Below are 22,224 nucleotides of genomic sequence, written 5' to 3' on the forward strand. Positions count from 1 at the left end.
TTATTTTCGGTGAATCAAGTGATTTATATAGAATTAAAATGCCTACCGTTCCTCCGGGTAAGGGTTTGATGTTGGGCACACCTCGGCATTCTTACTAAATGATAATCACACACGCTTTAGTAGAAATGGATTGTTGTTTCTCCCAAAGAAAAATAAAATAAATATAAATTGCCAACTGAGCGCTACCGTTCTTTTCAAGTTTGGTTAATGTTTTTCAGTAATCAAAAAAAAAAAAAAAATATATATAGCCGTTAATATTTGAATGAGCCGCAGGGATTTAAATTTCATATATTATAAATTCTGTTTGTCAATAGGTGCTTACATATTTATTTATTCAATTGATTGTAGTTTTATTGCAATAAATTCATCTAAAAAGAATCTGTGCAATTAATATAATAAAAAAGCAAACCAAACTTTCAACATGTTTTTGAAAACTACAGAAAAGCGGATGTCCCAACTTGCACGAAATGTACCAAATAAATAATTTGTGTCACTCGGCTATGATAAACTGCGGTCATAAAACCAAAATTCCGCACAATTAAATTTAATAGAAATCCCAAAATATTTTCGAAACATGAATTTGTAAGTAAAAAATAAAAACACAAAAAAAAAAAAAAAAACTATGTACAACAAGCAAATCAGCAACAGCAGTAGAAGCCGGAAAAAATGGTCAACAATCGATGGTCAAAACTTTTAGCCACAATTTAATTTGACTGTTCAAAGTTTTTCACACAACTTTGTTGTCCTGATTATATTGTACTCGTAATTGTTGTTGTAAATGCTACATCAGTTACTGTTATTACTGTTGAACTCCAAATGACAAATGCAGTTGCGTGTTTTTTCGATTTCATTTTATTTTTATTTTTTTCCTTTTTTTTGCAATGAATTGTTGTGACGGCGAAACTTTTTTCTTGCTGCGTCTTTTGTAATTGTTCTGTCGCTATTTGTGTGGCAATTTATTATTATTAGGATTGCCGACTGATTTGCTACTGCTTTATGCCATTGGGGGAAAATTTATAAAAATGTTTGCGAGTTGATGTTATTGTTGTTGGACGTGCTCGGGGCATTAAAACTTTTCGCAGATTTTCACTTTAATTTATTCGTTCGTCCAAAGCGCAACCGCCTTCGGTCACAAACTTTGAATGCCCAGGAGAAAGTTTCCTACGCTTCTATTACCGGTACAGCCGGTTTGACATTTAATTTGGTTAATAACCTGTCAAACGCCAGCTGCGGTGGCCAAGATGTTGGTGCTGTTACGCGAGCTATGAAGCGACCATGAAATATTCCACGAGTTCAATTACTTTATTTACTTTGCAAGAAACGCGGCTACCAATTGAAAGAAGAAGAAGAAAAAAATATCAGCATTTTAACCAACCCAAACTCAGCTGAGGAAGTGCTTAGCGGAAATACGAAAAAGACGGTAAACAAACAGCGTAAAAATAAATACTTGCAGAACACGCAAAACTAATTTTAATTAAAAGTCAAATTTGTGGATACCTTAAGCGTTAAATTGGCGTATTACCGAAAAGGAAGAAAAAAAAACTCATCACATAAAAACCGAAAAAGCACTTTCAATTGTGCGAAAATTATAGTCAGCATAAACAAAAAAATGGCACTAATAAACGAAGGACGCAAACGAAAAACAACAAAAAAATACAGTCTGCTTTCCACAGCCTGCAACATAAAATAAATGAGCACCCATTAATTAGAGGCACACGTTAATGCGCCCATAAGTATGCTAAGAGCCCGTAGTAGGTGGGAGAGCGCTCGGAGGCTGCCAATGTAGTAATGTAATTACATTACATTAAGCACGGTATAGCGCCTATGTCTATGCACTCATTAGAGTCACACAACAGTAAGAACAAAACCAACAGCCACAGTTGCAGTAGCTGCGCTGGACATCAGGAGTAACAGCAGAAGTGATAAACGTTTGAAACACGCCTGTTTGGGAAATGTTTTGGGAATAAATACACAAAATGTGCAAATTTAGTAGGTTGAGGCTGTGGGTGCAGGCGAGTGTTACACGAATACCCAGAAAATTTACGGAACAAGGAAAGCAATTTTGCTTAATTTTATGATTTTTTTTTTTTTGAAGTGAAGTTTTAAAATGGAATTGAAAGTACAAAGGCAAGGAAATCATACGGCGAAGCGAAAAGAAGCAGCGAGATAATGAAATAAATTTCAGTAATATTCAATACAAGCAGAAACTGGATGGAACAAAATGGAATGGAGCGAAACGTAAAGTAATAGAAATGAGTGCACTGAAATTAGATGAGATAGATTAAATTTATGTTTACGTTAAGAATGAATTGAATAAGAAATGCATTGGTTAAGAAAAAATATATTAGAATAGAAAGGAATAGAATAGAGTGGATGAAAGAGAATGAAGCAGAATAGGATAGATTAAAAGTTTGAATTAAAAATAAATTAAATGAAATTAACTTATATTAAAATAAAAAATAAATAAAATTGAATTGAAAAAAATATATATAAAATAAAATGAAAACAAGTGGATATGAAATAAATGAAAGTAAAATAAAAAGGACATGAAATAAAATAATATAAAAATTTAAGGAAAACAAAATTAAATAAGGAGAAACAGAAAACTAGAATAAAAAAACAAAATAAAATGAATTTAAATAAAAAAATAAAATAAAATGAAATAAACCAGATAATGAAATAAAATAAATACTATTAATTTATTAATTAAAATAAAAATAAAATTAAATAAAAAAATGGATATGAAATAAAATAATATGAAAGGAAAAATAGAATAAAAAAATAAAGGAAATTTAAATAAAATTAAATGAAAAAATGGATACGAAATAATTTAAAATCACATAAAATAGAAAGGGCATGAAATAAAATAAAATAAAAAATGTAAGAAAAAAAATTAGATATAAAAGAAAGAAAAATAGAATAAAAAAATTAAATAAAATGAATTTAAATTTAAATTTAAAGTTAAACAGATATAAAAAAAATGTATACTAATTTATTAATTAAACTAAAAATAAAATTAAATAAAAAATGGATATGAAATAAAATAAAATGAAAAGAAAAATAGAATAAAAAAAAGGAATTTAAATAAAAAAAATAAAATAAAATGAGAATATAGATACAAAATAAAATAATATCACATAAAATAGAAAGGATATGGAGTAAAATAAAATTAAAAAAATATAATGAGAAAATAATATTTCATTCATTTAAATAAGAGCTGATACGAAACAACACGAAATGAAATGAAATTAGATGCAGCAAGATGAAAATGAACTAGCCTATGATCAAAAAGTACCGGGAATGTTTAGTTGTGTGTAAGACGTGGGAACTGGTACATATTTTTTTCTTATGTTGGTAGGACTGTAAGACACACATCTGTCACTTTTTAGCGCCATTTCATCATTTGAGAGATGCTGCACGTTGCAAACGGCCGGAAATGTGGGCAAACAATTCTGGGATTTTGTTTTTATTTGACGAAACACTAAGTAAATACCATCGTTCAACCACAGTATTCACCTGATATGGCGTCGTACGACTTCTTTTTGTTTCCCCAAGTTAAATTTACCACTTCGTGGAAAGAGATTGCAGTTGATAGAGGAGATCAAAAAGAATGCGACGAAGGAGCTGAAGGTCACCCCTTCGTCGGCCTACCATGGAGGACTGGGTTAAACGTTAACACATCTCTAATGCTTCAGAGGGGTCATATTTTGCAGGAGATATAATTAATTTGCCTGAAATTTAACTCGGTTTTGTTTTATTAAAACATTCCCGGCACTTTCTGATCATAGGGTATTTGGTGTTGTTTGCGGAAACGGCATTTGGAGAATACGATTCAATCGGGAGCTTCACAGACTGTATAACCAACCGCCCAGATATTATCACGACAATAAAGCTTAACTGTCTACGACGAAGCTGGCCACATTATAAGGTCAGACGAAGCAAAGCACCGAAGAAAATCCTACTGAGTACGTGCAGAAGAAATAGAGGCAAAGGAAGACCAAAACTCCGATGGTTGGATGGCGTAGATCGGGACGCTGAGCTATTTTGGAATACGTTGTTGACGAAGTGAAATATTGCAGCATGGCAAGGCCCGGGACCAGGTTATTGAGCTAACAATAATGATGATGAAAAGAAATTAAACAAAAATTAAGCGAAAAAAATTAATAAAGTACGATGTAATACAAAGTAAGCAAGATGAATGTAAATAAAATAAGAAAAAAATAAATTATAATATATATTATGTATAAACTTACGTGGATCGGATGGCTACGAATGATAAAAATTCATTTGTACTCGCTGCGGATATCAGTTTGCGATAATGAGCTGATTGAGTGAAACGAAATGGAGTGAAACACAGTAAACTCAAATCACGAGAATAACTTGAACGAAATCGGCAATATTTCTTTTACGTAAAAACCCGTTAAAATATGGCCACTTTTGGTTCCACCAACAATAATTATTACAATTACTATTATATTAAATTTTACTAGAGTATTTAATCAGAACCACACTTTTCTGTCAAAGCACAGATTAATATTTCCGCAGAAGATATAGAGAATGAAAGCGCGTTGAACAGAAAAACATCTCATCTAACTTTCATTGCAAAAATTAGGAATATATAGCTTTCAAAATTATCTCAATCGGCTATCACAAACACAAACTTATTAACTCCATTAGAGCGTCTTCTAGTCGGATTCTCAAAATATCTATAGCAATAGATTTGCATATGGTGAGCAGCGAATGGAAATATAACGTAATAAAATGAAATGGAAGTGGCTAGATATTTGGCATGAAGCAAACCAATGTGTATGTCTTTGTAAACTGAAGAATAGGAAGCCGCAAATCCAATGAAATGAAGTTGAAGTGAACGGCAGAATAAAGAAAATATGTTTAGCAAAAAAACATAGCCAGCAGGCGGGCAAATTACGCTCCGGCTTTTCATTAGGGAAATTAAGCACATTTAGAGGAGAAGGAGACTAGCATAGATTTTTGGACTTGGCCTCCCACCCACGTCAACCAGCGATTCACGCAAATCTACTCCATTTTGCATTTATGGGGCTCACATTAACAGAGGATCAGCGTGAAGCTCTTGAGCGCCACTTTATAGTATAAGGCACACCCACACACACACACACATAAATACGATGAAACGGAAATAGACTATGTTACAGATAGTCAGACTGTCAGTCAGTTAGACACTTTGTAAGACTGCCAGTTGGTGGCTGGGTCGGTCATACCTTTTGTATGGTAGCACCACTCACTTAGCACTTAACAAGCTGCTGAGTGTGATGGCCGGATATTAGTGGCAACTGCGTGTGAATTCCGTAGCATTCAACAGCAACTCAGCGGCTCAACAACAATGCTTCGGCTCGCAACACCGCTACTCCAACCGCACTTCAACACATCGCCGCCAATTTACACAAAATTGCTCAACACTATTGTTGCCAGTGCTGGCTGAAATTTGGTTTTGTTGTTGTAGCGTTTTAATTTGCACGCCGCCCACCCATTCACTCACTGACTGTTTTGCATAAAAGCCAAATAAAAATTGAAATGAACGTCAAGCCAAGATTGCCAGCCATTAGCGTTGATGGTCTTAAACAGTAGCGCTGGTGTTGCTTTGGAGGGCGATGGTGCAACGGGGCGTATGCGGCTGCAGAACAAAAAAAATTGAGGCATTTATTCTTGACTAGCTGACTTTGCTACTACTGGTTGCCAGTTTGTTGTTGGTGCTGTTGTTGCTCTAAAGGCAATCAACTGATTGCTATTAGGCCACAGGGTGACAAAGGCATGTTAATGGCCAAACAACAACAACACTAACTAGAATAACAATAGCTGCCAACAACAATGCAGAAAAACTTAGTATGCAAACAGAAAATAAATGAGGCAACTTACTTTCTTGCTTTCTTCCTGAGCTAGTGACCAATTTTCATGTTTTGCAATTTTCACATTTGCATTCTCACTTTTTTCCCCATATAATTACAAAACTTTCGTTGCTTCAACGCTGCATAAGTGGGCGTGTTCTACCACCTCTATTGTTGAAGGGGCGTGAGAAAATATTTTTCCTTACTAAGGTAATATGTTGCTAATGAAGTTGCCTTTTTTCGATTTCTCTTTTCACACTTGCTTCACTTGTATACCTTCCCTTTTTTGCTATTTTCGTTGGTTTGTTGTAGGTTAGTTAATACCCGCAATTAGGGTTGTTTGCCACCGTAATTTGTGGCGAGTATTGACACACATTCGGTATGGCAAATACGGTCGGTACGAGATGGTTAGAAACAGGTTTAAAACTTTAAATCATTACTACCTACTAGTAATTTTTTTGTAAACATTTTTTTTCTTAATAAAAAAAAAAAACAAATTAAAAATGTATTAACACTTCTGTTGGCGAATCAGTTATTGACTAAGCGGCACATCTTTTAGTGCAATATTTCCTTTGGCCAACAAAAATCTCTGCTGAAACCCATTGAACTATTGGTGATGTACACACTTGTATGCATATAGTTATATCAGAAACTAAATAAAAATTTCGATGCATTAACCACAGATTATCGCCCAATTGATTTACTGGTTTGCTTATACTCGTTCGTTAAAAAGTATTGCAAGAGACACCCATTAACCAAAAGAGGAATCAAAACTTCATATTTTTTTCGATCTGTTAATTCATTTTTTGTTCGGAAGCCTTTTGAAGTACCTACAGTACAGTGTATTTTCTTATAACGCAGTAATAAAATTAGTTAGTGTGGAAGATTCATCGGCAACACAAATTTATACAGAAATGATAAAAGCGTTAAAGTAGTCATCTCCTTATTTCCCCCCTGTTTATCGAAGCTTTGAAGATAAGCACGTCCACATGAAGGTCCAAAAAGTGCAACAGCAACAGAAATCATTCAGCAAGCGCATGATATTAATTGCGAACATGTTTGAAAGCGAAATGTTTGACTAATCCAAAAATGGCATTGACATCCCAGAATAGGCGAATAGAAAATCGAATGGCGAAAAAACTGAAAATATCTGACCGTACCATCCGGCACATACTTAAAAATGATCTTCAAGTCAATTTTTACTAGATCCAAAAGGCGCATGATCTCACACCAAAGCAGCAACAAGTCAGACTTGAGAGAACGAATGAGTTGCTTCGCTTGGCCGAAACCAGTCAATTTCCGATTGTGTTTTCTGACGAGAAAAATGTTTAAATTGAGCAATTCGTAAGCCCTCAAAACAATAGGGTTTATTTATTCGACCGCACATACAACAATTTGCGTCATCTATTGTCCAACAGGAGGCAGCAGCGGCCACAGGTAAGGGTATGGGCCGCTGTATCCGCTGTAACCGCAGATGGGCGCTCTCCAATCATTTGCATCGAGTCTGGTAAATGCGTCAAGGTAATTGCAAAATATTATTCGGAAAGTTTTCTGGAGGTTGCTTTGAAGTCGTGGGCAGTGAAGCATTTCGGTGGCAGACCATGCACGTTTCAACAGGACCCGGCACCGTCTCACAAAGCTCAAGTGAACCAAGAATGACCAAAAAACAACGTTCCGAACTTCATAAGGTTCACATAGCTATGGATTATTATCTTTGGGCCATTTTGGTGACGAAGGTCCAAATTAAAAGATTCACCAGTCTCGAGGCACTGAAAAAAGCCATTGTCCGCGAGTGGGCCAAAATACTTGCAAGTAACGTTCGGGCAGCTTGTGTTTCGTTTCTGGACCGTCCAAAGGCCATAGTCAAGGCAAAAAGTGGCATTTTCTTTATCTTATCTTAATCTTTATCTTTATTTTTATTTTTAATTTTAGCTTTATTTGTATCATTATCTTTATCTTTATTGTTATCATTATCTTATCTCTATCTTTATATTTATATTTATCTTTATCTTTATCTTTATGTTTATGTTTATCTTCATCTTTATCTTTATCTTTATCTTTATCTTTATCTTTATCTTTATCTTTATCTTTATCTTTATCTTTATCTTTATCTTTATCTTCATCTTCATCTTCATCTTCATCTTCATCTTCATCTTCATCTTCATCTTCATCTTCATCTTCATCTTCATCTTCATCTTCATCTTCATCTTCATCTTCATCTTCATCTTCATCTTCATCTGCATCTTCATCTTCATCTTCATCTTTATCTTTATCTTTATCTTTATCTTTATCTTTATCTTTATCTTCATCTTTATCTTTATCTTTATCTTTATCTTTATCTTTATCTTTATCTTTGTCTCTATCTCTATCTTTATCTTTATTTTTATCTTTATCTTTATCTTTACCTTATCTTTATCTTTATCTTTATCTTTATCTTTATCTTTATCTTTATCTTTATCTTTATCTTTATCTTTATCTTTGTCTTTATCTTTATCTTTATCTTTATCTCTATCTTCATCTTTATCTTTATCCTAAACTTCCGCAGAACGCTATGATTGAGATTTTGGGTGACACTCCTCTGGTTCAAGCATGATGGTGCTCCAAACATGTCTTTTCTATCCATCGGAAGGGCCCTGTATGATGGCCTAAAAGATAGCTGATTGAAACCATCCGTTTGTTTTGGGATATTTGAAAGCATTAATCTCTGGTAATCCTACCAATGGCTTAAAAAGCTGTAGCTTCGAATTAATAAAATAAGAAAAGCTCAGAAACTAAAACTTACATATTCGTTTATTTTCCTCTGTCATAAATATAAGCCAGCATTTGCTTACCTGCAAATAGAGAGATATAATATTAGTAGAACTCATTAATTACAATAAATTAAATTAATTATAATTTTTAATATACTTTAATATACTAAATTATCACATATTTTTTATAATATAGTCGTACTTCCCATGAAAGTATATTTGAAAATAGACGTATACTTTATAATTACAATAGTGCTATCTATTATATTTTCTCAACCAATCTTTTAACTTCAAGATAAAACAATACTGAGCCAGAGTAAAGATTTCTTGAATGTAAGTATCCAGGGAAAGTCTACTACTATTTTCCTAAATATTAAAAAAAAAACAAAAATCCAATAACTATCTCGTTTCTCGTTATAGAATCCGAAACAAATTTCAACCAGTTTGTCAGTAAGGTGTTCGGTGGTCACCTCCTTATTGCTGATTCAATTCTGGCACTCCCCAATCATTTTTTCGAAAGCAAAACATTTTTTGTTAACAATTTTTTACTAAAAACTAACAGCCCACAGATATCAACTCATTAAATCGTCAAACATAGCTTGAGTCTATAGCAGCTTAAACAGGCCAGTGTCTTAAATAATTCACAAGTCCGCTAGAGGTTCCGCTGGTTTTGCAGACGTAGTGCAGCTTTTTAACTAACAGCTGATCAGGAAAACTGTCACTATGCAAAAGTTGTCGTAAAATGTTCTAGCGTCATAATATTTTATTATATTTTACGAGGAGTTATAACTACTCAGCTGATTTTGTTTACTTCATTTGTGCTGCTTTATTGTGTAATCCCAAAATTTCCAATGCAAGCAGAAGTTTTAGCGGCTGATTTACTACAACAAAATAAATTAATTTAAATTAATTTAAAGACTTTGCTTTATGTAAATATTAAACAGCTATTTCAATTTCAATTCATTTGCTTTTTTTTTGTAAATATGTAGTAAGACAATGTCTTGGGGTAGTACATCTTCTTATAATTCTAGAATACGAGGATGGTATACATAAAAATGCTACTTAAAATTTAAAACTATTTTAATTATTAAACTTGGTATAATAAGTGAGAACAAGAGAAAGAGGGTAGGTATGATGCATGAGGAACAATGAGTGATCTCACAGGTTTTAATTAAGTTTGCCATGGCAGTAAGTAGAGAGTACAATATAGCTTTTTAAGAATAGTATATATCTACGGCGGCCGCCGTAGCCGAATGGGTTGGTGCGTGATTACCATTCAGAATTCACAGAAAGGTCGTTGGTTCGAATCTCGGTGAAAGCAAAATTATTAAAAACATTTTTTTAATAGCGGTCGCCCCTCGACAGGCAATGGCAAACCTCCGAGTGTATTTCTGCCATTAAAAAGCTCCTCATAAAAATATCTGCCGTTCGGAGTCGGCTTGAAACTGTAGGTCCCTCCATTTGTGGAACAACATCAAGACGCACACCACAAATAGGAGGAGGAGCTCGGCCAAACACCTAACAGAAGTGTACGCGCCAATTATTTTTTTTATTTTTTTATATATCTTGTTTACAACAAGGTTTACGTGGTCAACGCATAACAATTTTGTATTTACTCTCAAACCCAGATTAATTACTATGCCATCAAAGTTAATATTTACTTCATTAAGCAATATTGGCGGCAAAAAGCTAAGGTCATATTTTGAATGAGAAATAGCAATCGCCTTCGTTTTTGACTTTTCAAGTTGTTAGATTTGGACCAGTTAGAAATACGAGTGAGATCTTCATTAAATCGTGCTATCAAATCTTCAATAAGACCTATTGGCCTTGACAGGTAAATCTGAGTGTAACCAGCATAGAGATGAATCGACGAGTTTGTGGCAACACTCAACAATATCATTAATAAAAATGCAAAAAAATGGGATCTAAAATAGAGCCCTACGGCACACCTGATGTAATTGGTTTTAGGCTTGAGTAGTTATCATCACACTTAATTTGTTGTAGCCGATTCGAAAGGTAACTTTTTATTACTTGCAGAGAAAATGCTCACAACTTATAGTGATAACACAATTTTTGCATCAAAATGTTATGATCAGTAGTATCAAAAGCCATTGAAAAATCAAGTAATACTGTTAGGTATTTTCTATCATAAGGAGGGCGAGCATCTTCAAAAATGTTAAGCATAGCTGTGGGGCATCTATGCAGTCTTCTGAAACCCGACTGTAAATTACTTAGCAGATTATTCTTGTCCAACAAACAGGTAACTTGGCGCGGCAAAAATTTTTGAGGTGAGTGAAAAGTTAAATATATGCGATTACAAATGGTAGAATAATTTTAAGAAATTTTAGACAAATACCATCAGCCCCTATAGCATTAGATTTGTTTACATACAACATTGTATCAAATCCGTCTCTGTTGCTGACACAAATTCAAACTTATCGTCATCATCATAGAGCATGAGGAACTTTTGTAGGTATGTCGAGTAGAGCCCTGTTAGATGCTAGAAAGTGGGTATTTAAAATTTCTGTATCCAAACTGCAGACGGACTTATCCTCTTCTGAGACACCTAAGGATTTAAGGTTTTTCCGTAGGACTTTTGAAAGTAAACTATCATTGAGCTTTCATTGTATATATGCCCTTTTGGCATCTCTAGTGCTTGCGGTTACTTTATTTTTTGCAACACGATAGTTTTGCATATACATATTTGCTTTACTACGCTCTCTAATTAAAGACAATACAGCCATGGTTTCCTGTTTCGATGGACTTTAACTTCACGCAACGGAATAAACCCATCAAATAGGTGGTTGACTAAAGTTGCAGTGTTGCAGTTTTTCGTCCACATATTCCAATCACTCCTTTATAGTCCGGGAGCCAGGGGTCGATTTTGGACTACGTTTTTATACCGTTAAGTTCTTGACTATACTTGTGACTTAGCTTTCATGAATAACGAAAGTGAAACGTGTCGAAAAAAAATGTCTACCAACTCATTTTATACCGGCTGAAATTTTTTTCATGTATTGTTAACATTTAGTAGAATAAACAAAATAGTCAGCTGCGCGGTAGAGAAGGAAAAACACGTCAGCTGAACAGGTGAACTTGCAAAAAAAATTGAAAAGTGAAACTACTTTATGCCGATTGAAATTTGTTTACATAATTTTTAATCCGGGAACCAGGGAGCCAGAATCACACCCACCGCTACTGGACGAGCTTGGTTTCATCATCCATTGGATGGCGTCTGCCTTCAGTATTAAAATCAGTCGGCATGAAATGATGAGGTCAAAATGACCCCTGGCTCCCGGACTATTACTTGATTTTGCCTGCTGACCTGGATGTTTTAGGGTAAGAATATCAATATATCTATCTATTAAACGTCTATTTGAATTAAGACTAAAAGATACTAAAAAACAAGCATATTTTAAAAAAGAAAAAAGAAAAGAAAATTAATTTTCCTACAATTTTTATAATAAACTACGAAATAACTTTAAATTTTAGTGCAATAAGGTTTAAGTTTAAGTTATATTAATATAAGTTTTTTTTTTTTTCGCTGAGGCGTTGCGCATTTTTTTCATATATCGATATCAATGAGTTGGTCAATATATTTTCATCAATTCTCTTTTTATGCCTTCATTTTAAAGTTTTATCATTTGATTGGTGTCTGTGGCAGTCAAATCACACAAACATTAATAGAAGTTATAGCAACCCATTAACCGACCATTCGTAACTCAAAATAAAGAAGTTGCACCGGCTTTGGCTGGCGGTTTGAAGTTGTAAAGCAGAATGTAGCTCTAAAGCGCTTCCAATGCCCTTAAAATAAATGACGCATTTAAAGAAATGTGTGTGACACAACTGGAATTAAAGCCCCTCAACATTGCAGTACTCGCTGCTGCGCCAATTACCAATTTCCACTTGCCCCCAAATCACTCAAATTTCCATCTCATTTCTTTTGTTATAACGCTAACCATGTAATCATTTAAATGAAGTCACTTCTAATGACACTATAATTCTTTGTGTCGTCTTGTCGCTTCACACCTCCTCCCCCTCTTTAATGCTTTTAAACACTCACCCCAGCAACTTTCGGTTTCACAGCTTTTCAGATACGTAGAAAATGCCACAAAATTAATGTCAAAATTTCCCCCTCAACCATCCTGCCAAATTTTGTCCGCCGTTTTCTGTCAAACATGGTCTGGAACGAAATATGGGGCGAGTGGCGGAGTGGATAAAGAAAACAAAAATGAAATAAGAAAAATTCCCATACTTCGCCGAAAAGTCGTCACCAAGATTACGGCAGCTTGTGGCGTTGCCTGGTGTCGAAATATGTTCAAAAAATTTATTTATCACCCCAAATTAAGATGCGACTCGGTATTTTCTCAAACAGATTCAAATGATTAATTGCGACGCAAAACGAACGCCGAGCACAAAGATTGTGTAGCATTCGGATTAGCATAGCATGGGCGTGAAGTGAAGTGAAGAGGGATATGTACCGCTCTACGCCTTAAGAATGGCAAAAACTTGCATTTCGAATGTAGGCAATTTAGTTTCTATGGCACATAGCTTTAATATGAGCTGTAAAGTGTAGAATATTACTTATCGGTTACTCTAATAGCAACTGTAATAGCAACAATAATATTAAAGTTTTACTAGGGCGTTGAGTTAAAGCTAAGATGGCACCATTCATTATTGAGCAAACCCATTGCATCCCTTTCCAACTACGCAAAGTTTTGCTAGTCACCCTAGTACAACTGGGGAAATGCATTGGCAGAGCAATAAGCAACATTAGTTAGTCCCCGAGCTGTCACTCAAACTACAAAAACTACAACAAGTTCGTTTTCATTAACATTTCATTTGTTCTTGCCTCTTCGTTTTCATTCTTAATTTGCTGGTTTCGTTTCAGTCCGCCCCCACTCCATATCCTGCACCCCTACATACATATGAACATCAGCGCACCCTGCATCCTTGCCTCCTTTCTGACGGGCGTATTTTACACTACATATACATAAATCCAAATATACATACATACATTCGTTGTAGAATGAATGGCCGCAAGTCGCAAAATGTGTTACACGCATGTTGAAATGTTGAGGCGCAAACACACGCCAAGTGAAACAAAGAAAAGGCGTGGTATGACTATTAATATAAACAAAGTAGCTTCGTATGAGCACAAATATACAGATACATATGTCCAGCCGAAAAGTGTGGCAAAATACCAAAAAAATTAAGAAATACAAAATATAGTAAAATAAAACAAAAACGCTTAAATTTAAGCAAAGCTACTCAGCTCCATACCCTCTATTCGCTCAACTCGCTTCAACACTAAATCCACTGCAGCATAAGGTGACTAGACTGTAATGATTAATTGTCTACGGCATGCCATGCTCGAATCAGACGGACAGGCTCCCTGGTGGACTACATAGCATACAATAGCTTGTATTTGCACGATTTTCGTTTAGTTTTATTGGCTGAAACTCTCTGTAGCACGCTTGTCTTCATGTTTACTTTGAAGGCGCGCTTTGCCACCAACATCACTTCCTCAATTTCCTTTATAAGCCTGCCTATCCATCGACTTAACCTAATGAGCTGTAGAAGATTTCAATATACACCTACATATGTCCATATACATACATAGACATTTTTTGTTTTTTAACCAAGTGTGCTCGCGTGTATCTTCCTTCGGAAGCCGTTGACAGGAACGATTGCTTATTTTCCACTTCGCTGACTATGGTTTAGTTGTTTCCACTTAGGTGGGACTAAACAAATAAATTATCACGAAATAATGGAATTTTTTTCTTTAACCTATTTTTGCGCGTTAATGCGAGGAAACTAATTTTTGGGAACAACTTCACGAAAAATAGTAAATGTGAGGTGCCTGCTTGGACAACCTTAGGTCAAAACGGTTAAACTAAATTTTAGTGAACACAAACCTAATTTATTTTTACTCAGCTTTAACACTGCGTCCATAGTTGAAAATTTGCGAATAGTTACAACACTCTGCAACGATTACAAAACATTTGCTTTCACTGAATCCCCATGAACTCGAAAAACGTGCTGCTCAAACTCAAATGGCAAATTTTTATGTTTAGTCACCAGCTGGCGCGAAGTGAACAAGAGTGGTTCCAAGTTTAGTTTTCCAAATGTTTTGGACATTGCAGTAAATTTGTCTCAAAATTGATTTATTTGTAGTTTTGAGTATAATAAGAAATAAACTGAAAACGTCTTGAAAAAAAAATTTAAAAACATTAACATTGGACGTTTTCCAGTGCTGAAAATTTTTGAATAGACTTTTGAATAGTTAAATAATATTTAACATTTTTTTGAATTTTTTTGGATAAGATGTGAAATTTAACATATGAAAATTACCGGCCCCTAACAGCATCTACAAAATACTTGCAAATACTGTAAACGCATAGCTACCATACCAATTTTTAAGAATGAAAATCAAAAATTTACCAAATTTTCGTACTAAGGCAGGTATTGGAAAAGACTCGTGAATACGACCTGACGACGTATCATCTTTCCTTAGCTTTCAAAGCAGCTTACAAGACCATAATTCGATTCAGCGATTTGCCGAGTGCGGTATTAACCAAAGCTAATACGATTGATGCGGTCGAATATGGTCGGTAATGTAAGAAACGCCGAAGAATTCAAAACGATTTGTCGCGAGAGTTCGTTACCCTTAAGGAACTCCGGCCAAGGGATAGGGTCTCATGTCTGCTCTTTAATATTGTTCCTGAAAAGATTGTCAGTGATTCAGGCGCAAATACATAGTGAACTATTATATTTAAATCGATTCAGCTACTGGTTTACATGACGGCATAGACATTATTGCATCCCAGCAACCGCATTTAAAAGAAGCCTTCATAAGTACAGAAACAGCAGCAGAAAAATATGGGCTTAGATATAAATAAAGCCAAAGCTTAGGCGTTTTTTGTTTTTCAACTTCATCGGACTCTGTGAGGCCCGACGTGGGCCAAATACTCAAAAACGGTGTTTATGGAATTCAAGTCCCTAGGAGTAACCATTCATCATCACAAGAAAATTTCGGCAGAAATTGCTCACAGAATCCTTATAGTGAACCGGTGGTATTTCTTTTTGTTGATTGACCTACAGGGCCGCCTTCAAGACAGGAGAATGAAGATTTCACTGCACCGTTCATTTATTACTCGCACACGCAATGCGGTAGTGAAATGTCATGTTACACAGAGATACGAATGAGGAGAAGCTGCTGATCTTTGAGAGGAGAACTCTACGTAAAATCTTTGGCGCGATAACTGATAAAGGCGAATAGCGGAAGCGCTACAATCATGAACTCGAAAAACTGTACGTGCACCCGTCTGTAATAACCGCAATAATGATTCAGACTGCGATTACCCACCCCAACAAATATTCTTTGGAAAGTGCCACATACAGAGAAGATGGTTTAACGGTGTAGATGAAAACATAGGTTTTTTGGGATATCGGGCATGCAGGACACAGACACAATACCCTGATAATCAGCATATGCTGAAGCAGGCGAAGAACCGACCAGACTTGGGTCAGCCAGCAATGATGGCGATGAAGATGCTCCTTTCAGAAAAAATTGTTGGAACAAAATTTTATCACTATTTTTCTTTTTCTTTTCTTTTTAGCGCACGATTTAGTGGCTTAAACTCGTACGGTAGTTTTACTAGACAGAGAGATACCAGTAATTCGTATTTAATAAATTTTGTACTAGTAGTCAACTTGAGCTTATCAAATTCATATTAGTCCCTATTACTTGCTAAGAGCACTATTCGGTTCTTGCAGGAGCCCTACTCCTTCTCAGATTTAACGGATTTTAAATAACACTTACTACCCACTTTGCCAATTAACATTTATTTGAGCCAAAAATTTTACCCAACCAAATAAAAGGATTTTTCTGCTGATCTAGTTTAGGAAACTGAGTCGAAATTTTCTTATTTATAGTGATAGAAAGCTTTAAATTATCTTAAGAAGTACTTTCATGGAAAAGAAAAAAATCATCAACTGATAGTTAGCGTCTGAAATGGTCATAATGTCATACGAACAGTAGGGAGATAGTCGCAAGCATTACATAAAAAATTCTGCCAGAGAGATAAGCATTTGCACGCATAAGTAAGTGCGATATCTAGCATTTGCTGGGTGCATCCTGCGAAACAAGCAGAAACAAAGTGAACAATATGACTACAACACTTGTAACTATAAAGTGCGCTAAATATTGTTTTTGTTTTTTTTGTTTTGCTTCACTTATCTGCTGCGCGCTTGTCGCGCTTTAGCAAGTTTCGTTGAGCATCAGTCGGTTTTTTGTTGAGCGAATTTTTGCATTTTTTCTTGTCATACTTACCTTTTGTTGCTTCGCACTTTTTGTACCTTTTCGATGTTCTTTCCTGTTGCTTTTGTTTTCCTTTGATTGGCTGTGTGATTTTTGTCAGCATGCACTTAGAGGCCATGGCCGGCCGGCCAGACGGTCGTCCAAGCATCCGTATTGCTAGTCCGCGTTGCAAGCGCGTTTCGTTACGCGTTCACAACGCAGTCAGAGATTATTGTACCTATTTTCTCATTCTTCGGTTTTCATTTCTGTTTTTTTTTTTGTTTTTGTGTGCCGCGTATAGCAGTTTGCTCTCATTGCTGTGTGTTATCACCACAATTTAAGTGACAAAAAAGGACTCGGGCTTACGAAGCACCGCACTGCTGCTGCTCCATGCTTTGCTGCATTATCTCTTGGTCTTGGCCGTTTTTTATCGCAGCTCATTCTCATTCACATTTCAAGGCTGCTCGTTTTATTTATTTATTGTATTTCCTTTTTTTGTTTTTGTTTTTGTTTTTGTTCTTTTAGTCTTTGTTGTGTGTAAGTTTTGCAGCGCGCCTGAATATCATTGCCATTGTTGTCGCTGTTCATGTTGCATTGGTCATTTGTGCCACATGACCATGGCCGGTCGTTCCAACGCGCACCAGCCAAGCCACCAGCCATGCGACCAAGCCAACTCGTAATTGTGCAAAATTGTTTTCCGCAGCATGCAATGTTAGTTGTGTCATTTTTTGCTTTCGCGCTGCGCATTGGATTCAATTTTAACTGCTTCAGCTCCGGCTTGTTGAAAATGTTGAAATTTTTGACAGACAATGTCATCTTTTTTGCGGCCCGCCGCCAATGCTTCCTTTGCTTTGGTGTTCTCTGTGGCGCAAATACCATGATGACAGTTTTTCGTAGGTTATAAATCTTGTTGTAACCACACAATACAAAATAAGCAATAAAAACAACAGTAATTTAAACAATAGCAACAACAAAAACATGCACAAGGCTGGTGCATAAAAAAGTTGGTCACCAACCAGCAACCAACAGCGATGCGGACGGACTCCATGCTATGGCCAATACAATTTCAGTTTTTCATTTCTTCTTTTGGTTTTACTTTTTTGCCTCGATTTAGTACCATTGCTGATTGTTATTTTTGTTACTGCTCATTTAGTGTATTGTTGCAGTAATGATGCGCATAATAAGGCGCTGCAAATGTGTTGTTAGCTGCCTGCACTATGTTGCCTTATCGCATGACTATGAGCAGCAAATGTAATGAGGCGAAGAGTTTGTTCAGCGTCATGGATCAGAATAAAAGATGACAACATTGTTGGCAATGCACCGGAAGAAAAAGTCCTTTCTGGAGGCAGATGTTCAAAAGTAGGATTTTCAAACACAATTTCAGTGCTCGAGTTAGGTATTATGATGTGCATCTTGAATGTTGTTCCACAAATGAATTTAGGTATTATGCTGATTAATTTATTGTACAAGATTGACATACCTACCTAAATTCAGTGCTTAGGAAGCAGGGAGTGAAAAACAGTTAGGGTACCATTCCTGCAAAATTTTGCTAATACTTAAACTTTTTTTCGATTTTAACCAGTGCGTAATAATTAAATTACCTAATGTTATTCCAGATAACTAGGAATAACGGTGTGTGCAATATACCCGCCACCGCATATAAAGGTGTGTGCGATCTCTTTAAAATAAATAACAAAATTGAGTGCTAGCATAGGGTAAATATAGGAGTATTAATATTGATATACAAATGCATACGAGTATAGATGCTGTTATTAACAGCAGCACTCAATACTCAAATATGTTAGCAGCACACGGTATTGCGAGCATAGTGCCGAAGATCACTAGAGTAAACATCAGCATAGTCAACTGTCGGCACGACTCCTCTTCGTAAAATGGGAGCTCTGACAATATTATCTGCTGAATATAACATAACGGCAATGCAGTATGTGAGTTTGCTGTTAAATAAACGCAAATGATTTAATACCCGAAAAATAAATGAAGCTGTGTGTGACACATTCATTTGGGATAGCATTATGATATTAGTGTATTGCATTGCACTCTTCATGAAGTATATACAAGTGTGCTTTTGAATTTGATTTTGATGACTCATTTTAAATGAATTTTATTCGCCATATTGGCTAAGCTTTTTTTAATTTCTAAGAGTCAGTTTCGTTGTTTTCATTTCATGAAAGGGACACATCGTCTTGCCGCCCACTCAGTGTATTATTGTAATGCAACTGAACTGCGTAATAGCACGAAGCTCTCGGACCCTTACACTCTCAAATCACTTCCTTTGTTCGCTCTATATGCAATATGCAACATTTATCTGGAGGCCGTGGCACGAATTTGCAATTGAGAGAACTGCGCGTGCACAGAATGTGTACCTTAAATATGCTCAGAGATCGTAAAAATTCACAAATCCTATCCCTTCTCATAACTCCCGTTTGATTTCAATTCATTTAAAGTCTCTATGGGAGGTAGAGCAGAAGGCCTATATTCTCACTATATTTTGTTTTGAGTGTAATTAAAGGAGAGAAGATTTATTCATCTCTGTTACAGATATTTCACTCTATTAAATTGCTTAACACGAATTGAGCGAATGCTCCTGTTGTGTGCGCACTAAGAAATATCTCGATTCGATATCCCAATAGACATTTCGTTGTCAAAGAAGGAATTTTATAAATTTTAAACTTCTTTTTAGTTTTATTATCTTTAGTTCTTAAGTTCATATAAGCTTTTAGAGGCCTGTAAATTATTATTATGTTTCAGACTTGCAAAAAAAAAACATTTCTTCCAGCACAAAATTGAAGAACTATGTAACATTGCAGAGTGTCAAACGGCTTATCAAAGTCTATACAAATTTTTACAAAACTGTTGGTTTCTCTTAAAGTCATTTCGCATAGCCCTACAGGGTATGATTGAAAAGTAATGAGCCTTATTTTTTTAAGCAGTTTCAAATAACCTCTTGGCTTATACAACTAATATTCATCAAAATAGGGCCCTTGAGCGACAATACACCGCTGGTAGCGGTTCTTCCACTTCAGGAAACATTTTTTAAAATCATCCGCCGGAATCGCGTTCAATTCGGCTGTCACATTTTTTTGGATCACCTCGATGGAGTCGTGTGCCACTCCGCACTCTCTCTCTTGCCCTCAGGATCGTACTCAAAGCACCAGGTTTCATCTCCTGTGATACAATTGTCTAAGGTATTATCCTGTTCGTCACTTTCCAATACTTCACGACTCTTTTCCACACGCAATTGCTTTTGTTCATGAGTCAAAACCTTTAGAACCAATTTGGCACACACTTTGCGTACTTCAAGTTTTCCGGTCACGATTTCCAGCACATTGTAATAAGTTAAATTAAACTCTTCACTGATCTCGCGTAGACTAGCATGACGGTAAATGTTCAAAAATTTACGAACCCGGTTCACATCTTCGTCTGTTTGCATCGTCGAAGGCCTTCCAGATCGCTGTTCGTCTTCAACGTCCTCCCGGCCTTCCTTGAACGACTTGTGCCACCGTTTTACCTGGGCACTGGACAGAGATTGGTCCCCGTAAGCCTCCTTGAGTAGCCTAATGGTTTCGGTACTCGTTTTGTTTAGCTTTACGCAAAATTTGATCGAGTAACGTTGCTCTAACGATCGCTGCATTTTCGCCACTGCAAAATCCTAACACACTTTTAAAACAGCTTTCACGCGCGGAGCGATTTTGACTGCACCGCTGTTGCCAGCGAACTGGGACCGGTTTCTAGTGGAAGGGGAAGGTCCAACGATTATTTTCCCCCACCAGCCGATTAGGTCCGCGCCGGAAGGCTCATTACTTTTCAATCAAACCCTGTATAAGCTTTACGGTGTTAACAAATTCAAAATTAACGCGGCATTGTTGGAATCGTCATTAGCATCGCCAAAAAGTTGGGGTGTAGAATCAGCTTCATCCAGCGCTTTGTCTATTTTGAATATATGGTTGTGGTAAATTTATCAGGTTGCTGTTGGTTTTGTAGATTTTCATACATGTACGGTGAAGCGGCACTTCTTTATCAGGTCTCCACACTCATAAGATCTAGCCTATCACACAATGTGCTCTATAGGATCTAACATCGAAATTGTCTATTTCGACTAGCCCACCAGAATCGCGACAATTTCACCAGTTTTCAGGGTTTTTCTATTTGTTTTCGAAAGGAAAGGTGTGTGTTAATAGTCTCGGAAGAATTCCTAAACTGAAGCGTAAGATGAGGCACGCCATTGATAATAAGGACATCAATTTTGTTCTAATGACCAACGTCGTGAGATGGTCAGTCTCCGAAGAGCGTGTACACTGTCGTCATAGCCGAAGGAATTTCTGCGAGATTTAAATGGCGAGATTTACATACATACATGACGCGTAATGACGAAATTTCGAGGTACGAATAACTCATTGAATTTGTATTCATTTATTTTATCTCAAATAGTGTTAGACAAAAGCCGATACAGGCGCTTCGTATACTTAAAACAGGTATTAAGTTGCATTAGCCAGCTTTTAAGAAACTTTTGTCGAGGACCTTCAATAAACCACTCGAAATTTACACGAATTTTCGCTCGATGCATTTTTAATGACTTTGTATTATAACAAGACATACACACATACATTTAGCATTTCTGAAATTTATTCTTATTTACCTCCTTTAATTCTGCTCCTTACGTTTTGTTTTTTGTACCTTTTTTGCAGAATCGAAAACTAAATGAAAAACGAAACCAGAAAATGCAGTTGTAGCGATTTTATTAATTTCAGTTATTTTTCGTTCCAAAGTTGCTCGACCAACTGATTTCAACAACAGCAAATTTCTTATAGTCAGTGTTTTTGCGTTTGCCTCTGTTGCTGCTACTCCCGCCGTTGGTTGATGAAATTGATATGTTGCAGATGCGGCAAGTGATGCCACTACTGGTTTTTACTCAAGCAGATAAGACTTCTGAATAGTTTGTTGTTGTTAATGCTCGTTTTCTTGGCGCATTTTTCGTGTCGCCCAGAAGTGCCAATGAATTTCAAGTTGCTTGAGTGTTTTTCTACGCTGCGGAAATTTAGTTTTCAGAATTTCTGGAATTCTTCAACTTGCTGTTGTAAACAACTAGTAGAAACTAAAAATTAATAACGAACAATAATAACTACAAGACTATTACGCCGCAGTTGCGTTGCTCATTAGTTATGTCAACAGAAGCGAATTTCAGTTATTTTTTTGTTGTGATGCAGTAACACTCTGCTACAAAATAGGTTTTCAAAAAGTTTTTGTTGCTTTTCTTTAGTGACTGGTGTCTGCAATTATTGTGCAGCAAATC

The 22,224-nt window shown here is 35.9% G+C and overlaps 1 protein-coding gene across 1 annotated transcript in view; it reads right to left on the reverse strand.

Annotated features, from left to right (window-relative positions):
- Positions 1–8,208: 8,208 nt before the first annotated feature.
- Positions 8,209–22,224, reverse strand: part of LOC128858281 (uncharacterized) — a 120,995-nt gene continuing 106,979 nt past the window's right edge. The window contains exon 4 of the mRNA XM_054094431.1: positions 8,209–8,692. Within this exon, the coding sequence (XP_053950406.1) occupies positions 8,633–8,692 (60 nt within the window). The 3' untranslated portion in view covers positions 8,209–8,632. The remainder of the gene's footprint in view (positions 8,693–22,224) is intronic.

Source organism: Anastrepha ludens, chromosome 3 (genome assembly GCF_028408465.1).
Source record: "Anastrepha ludens isolate Willacy chromosome 3, idAnaLude1.1, whole genome shotgun sequence".
NCBI lineage: Eukaryota > Metazoa > Arthropoda > Insecta > Diptera > Tephritidae > Anastrepha > Anastrepha ludens.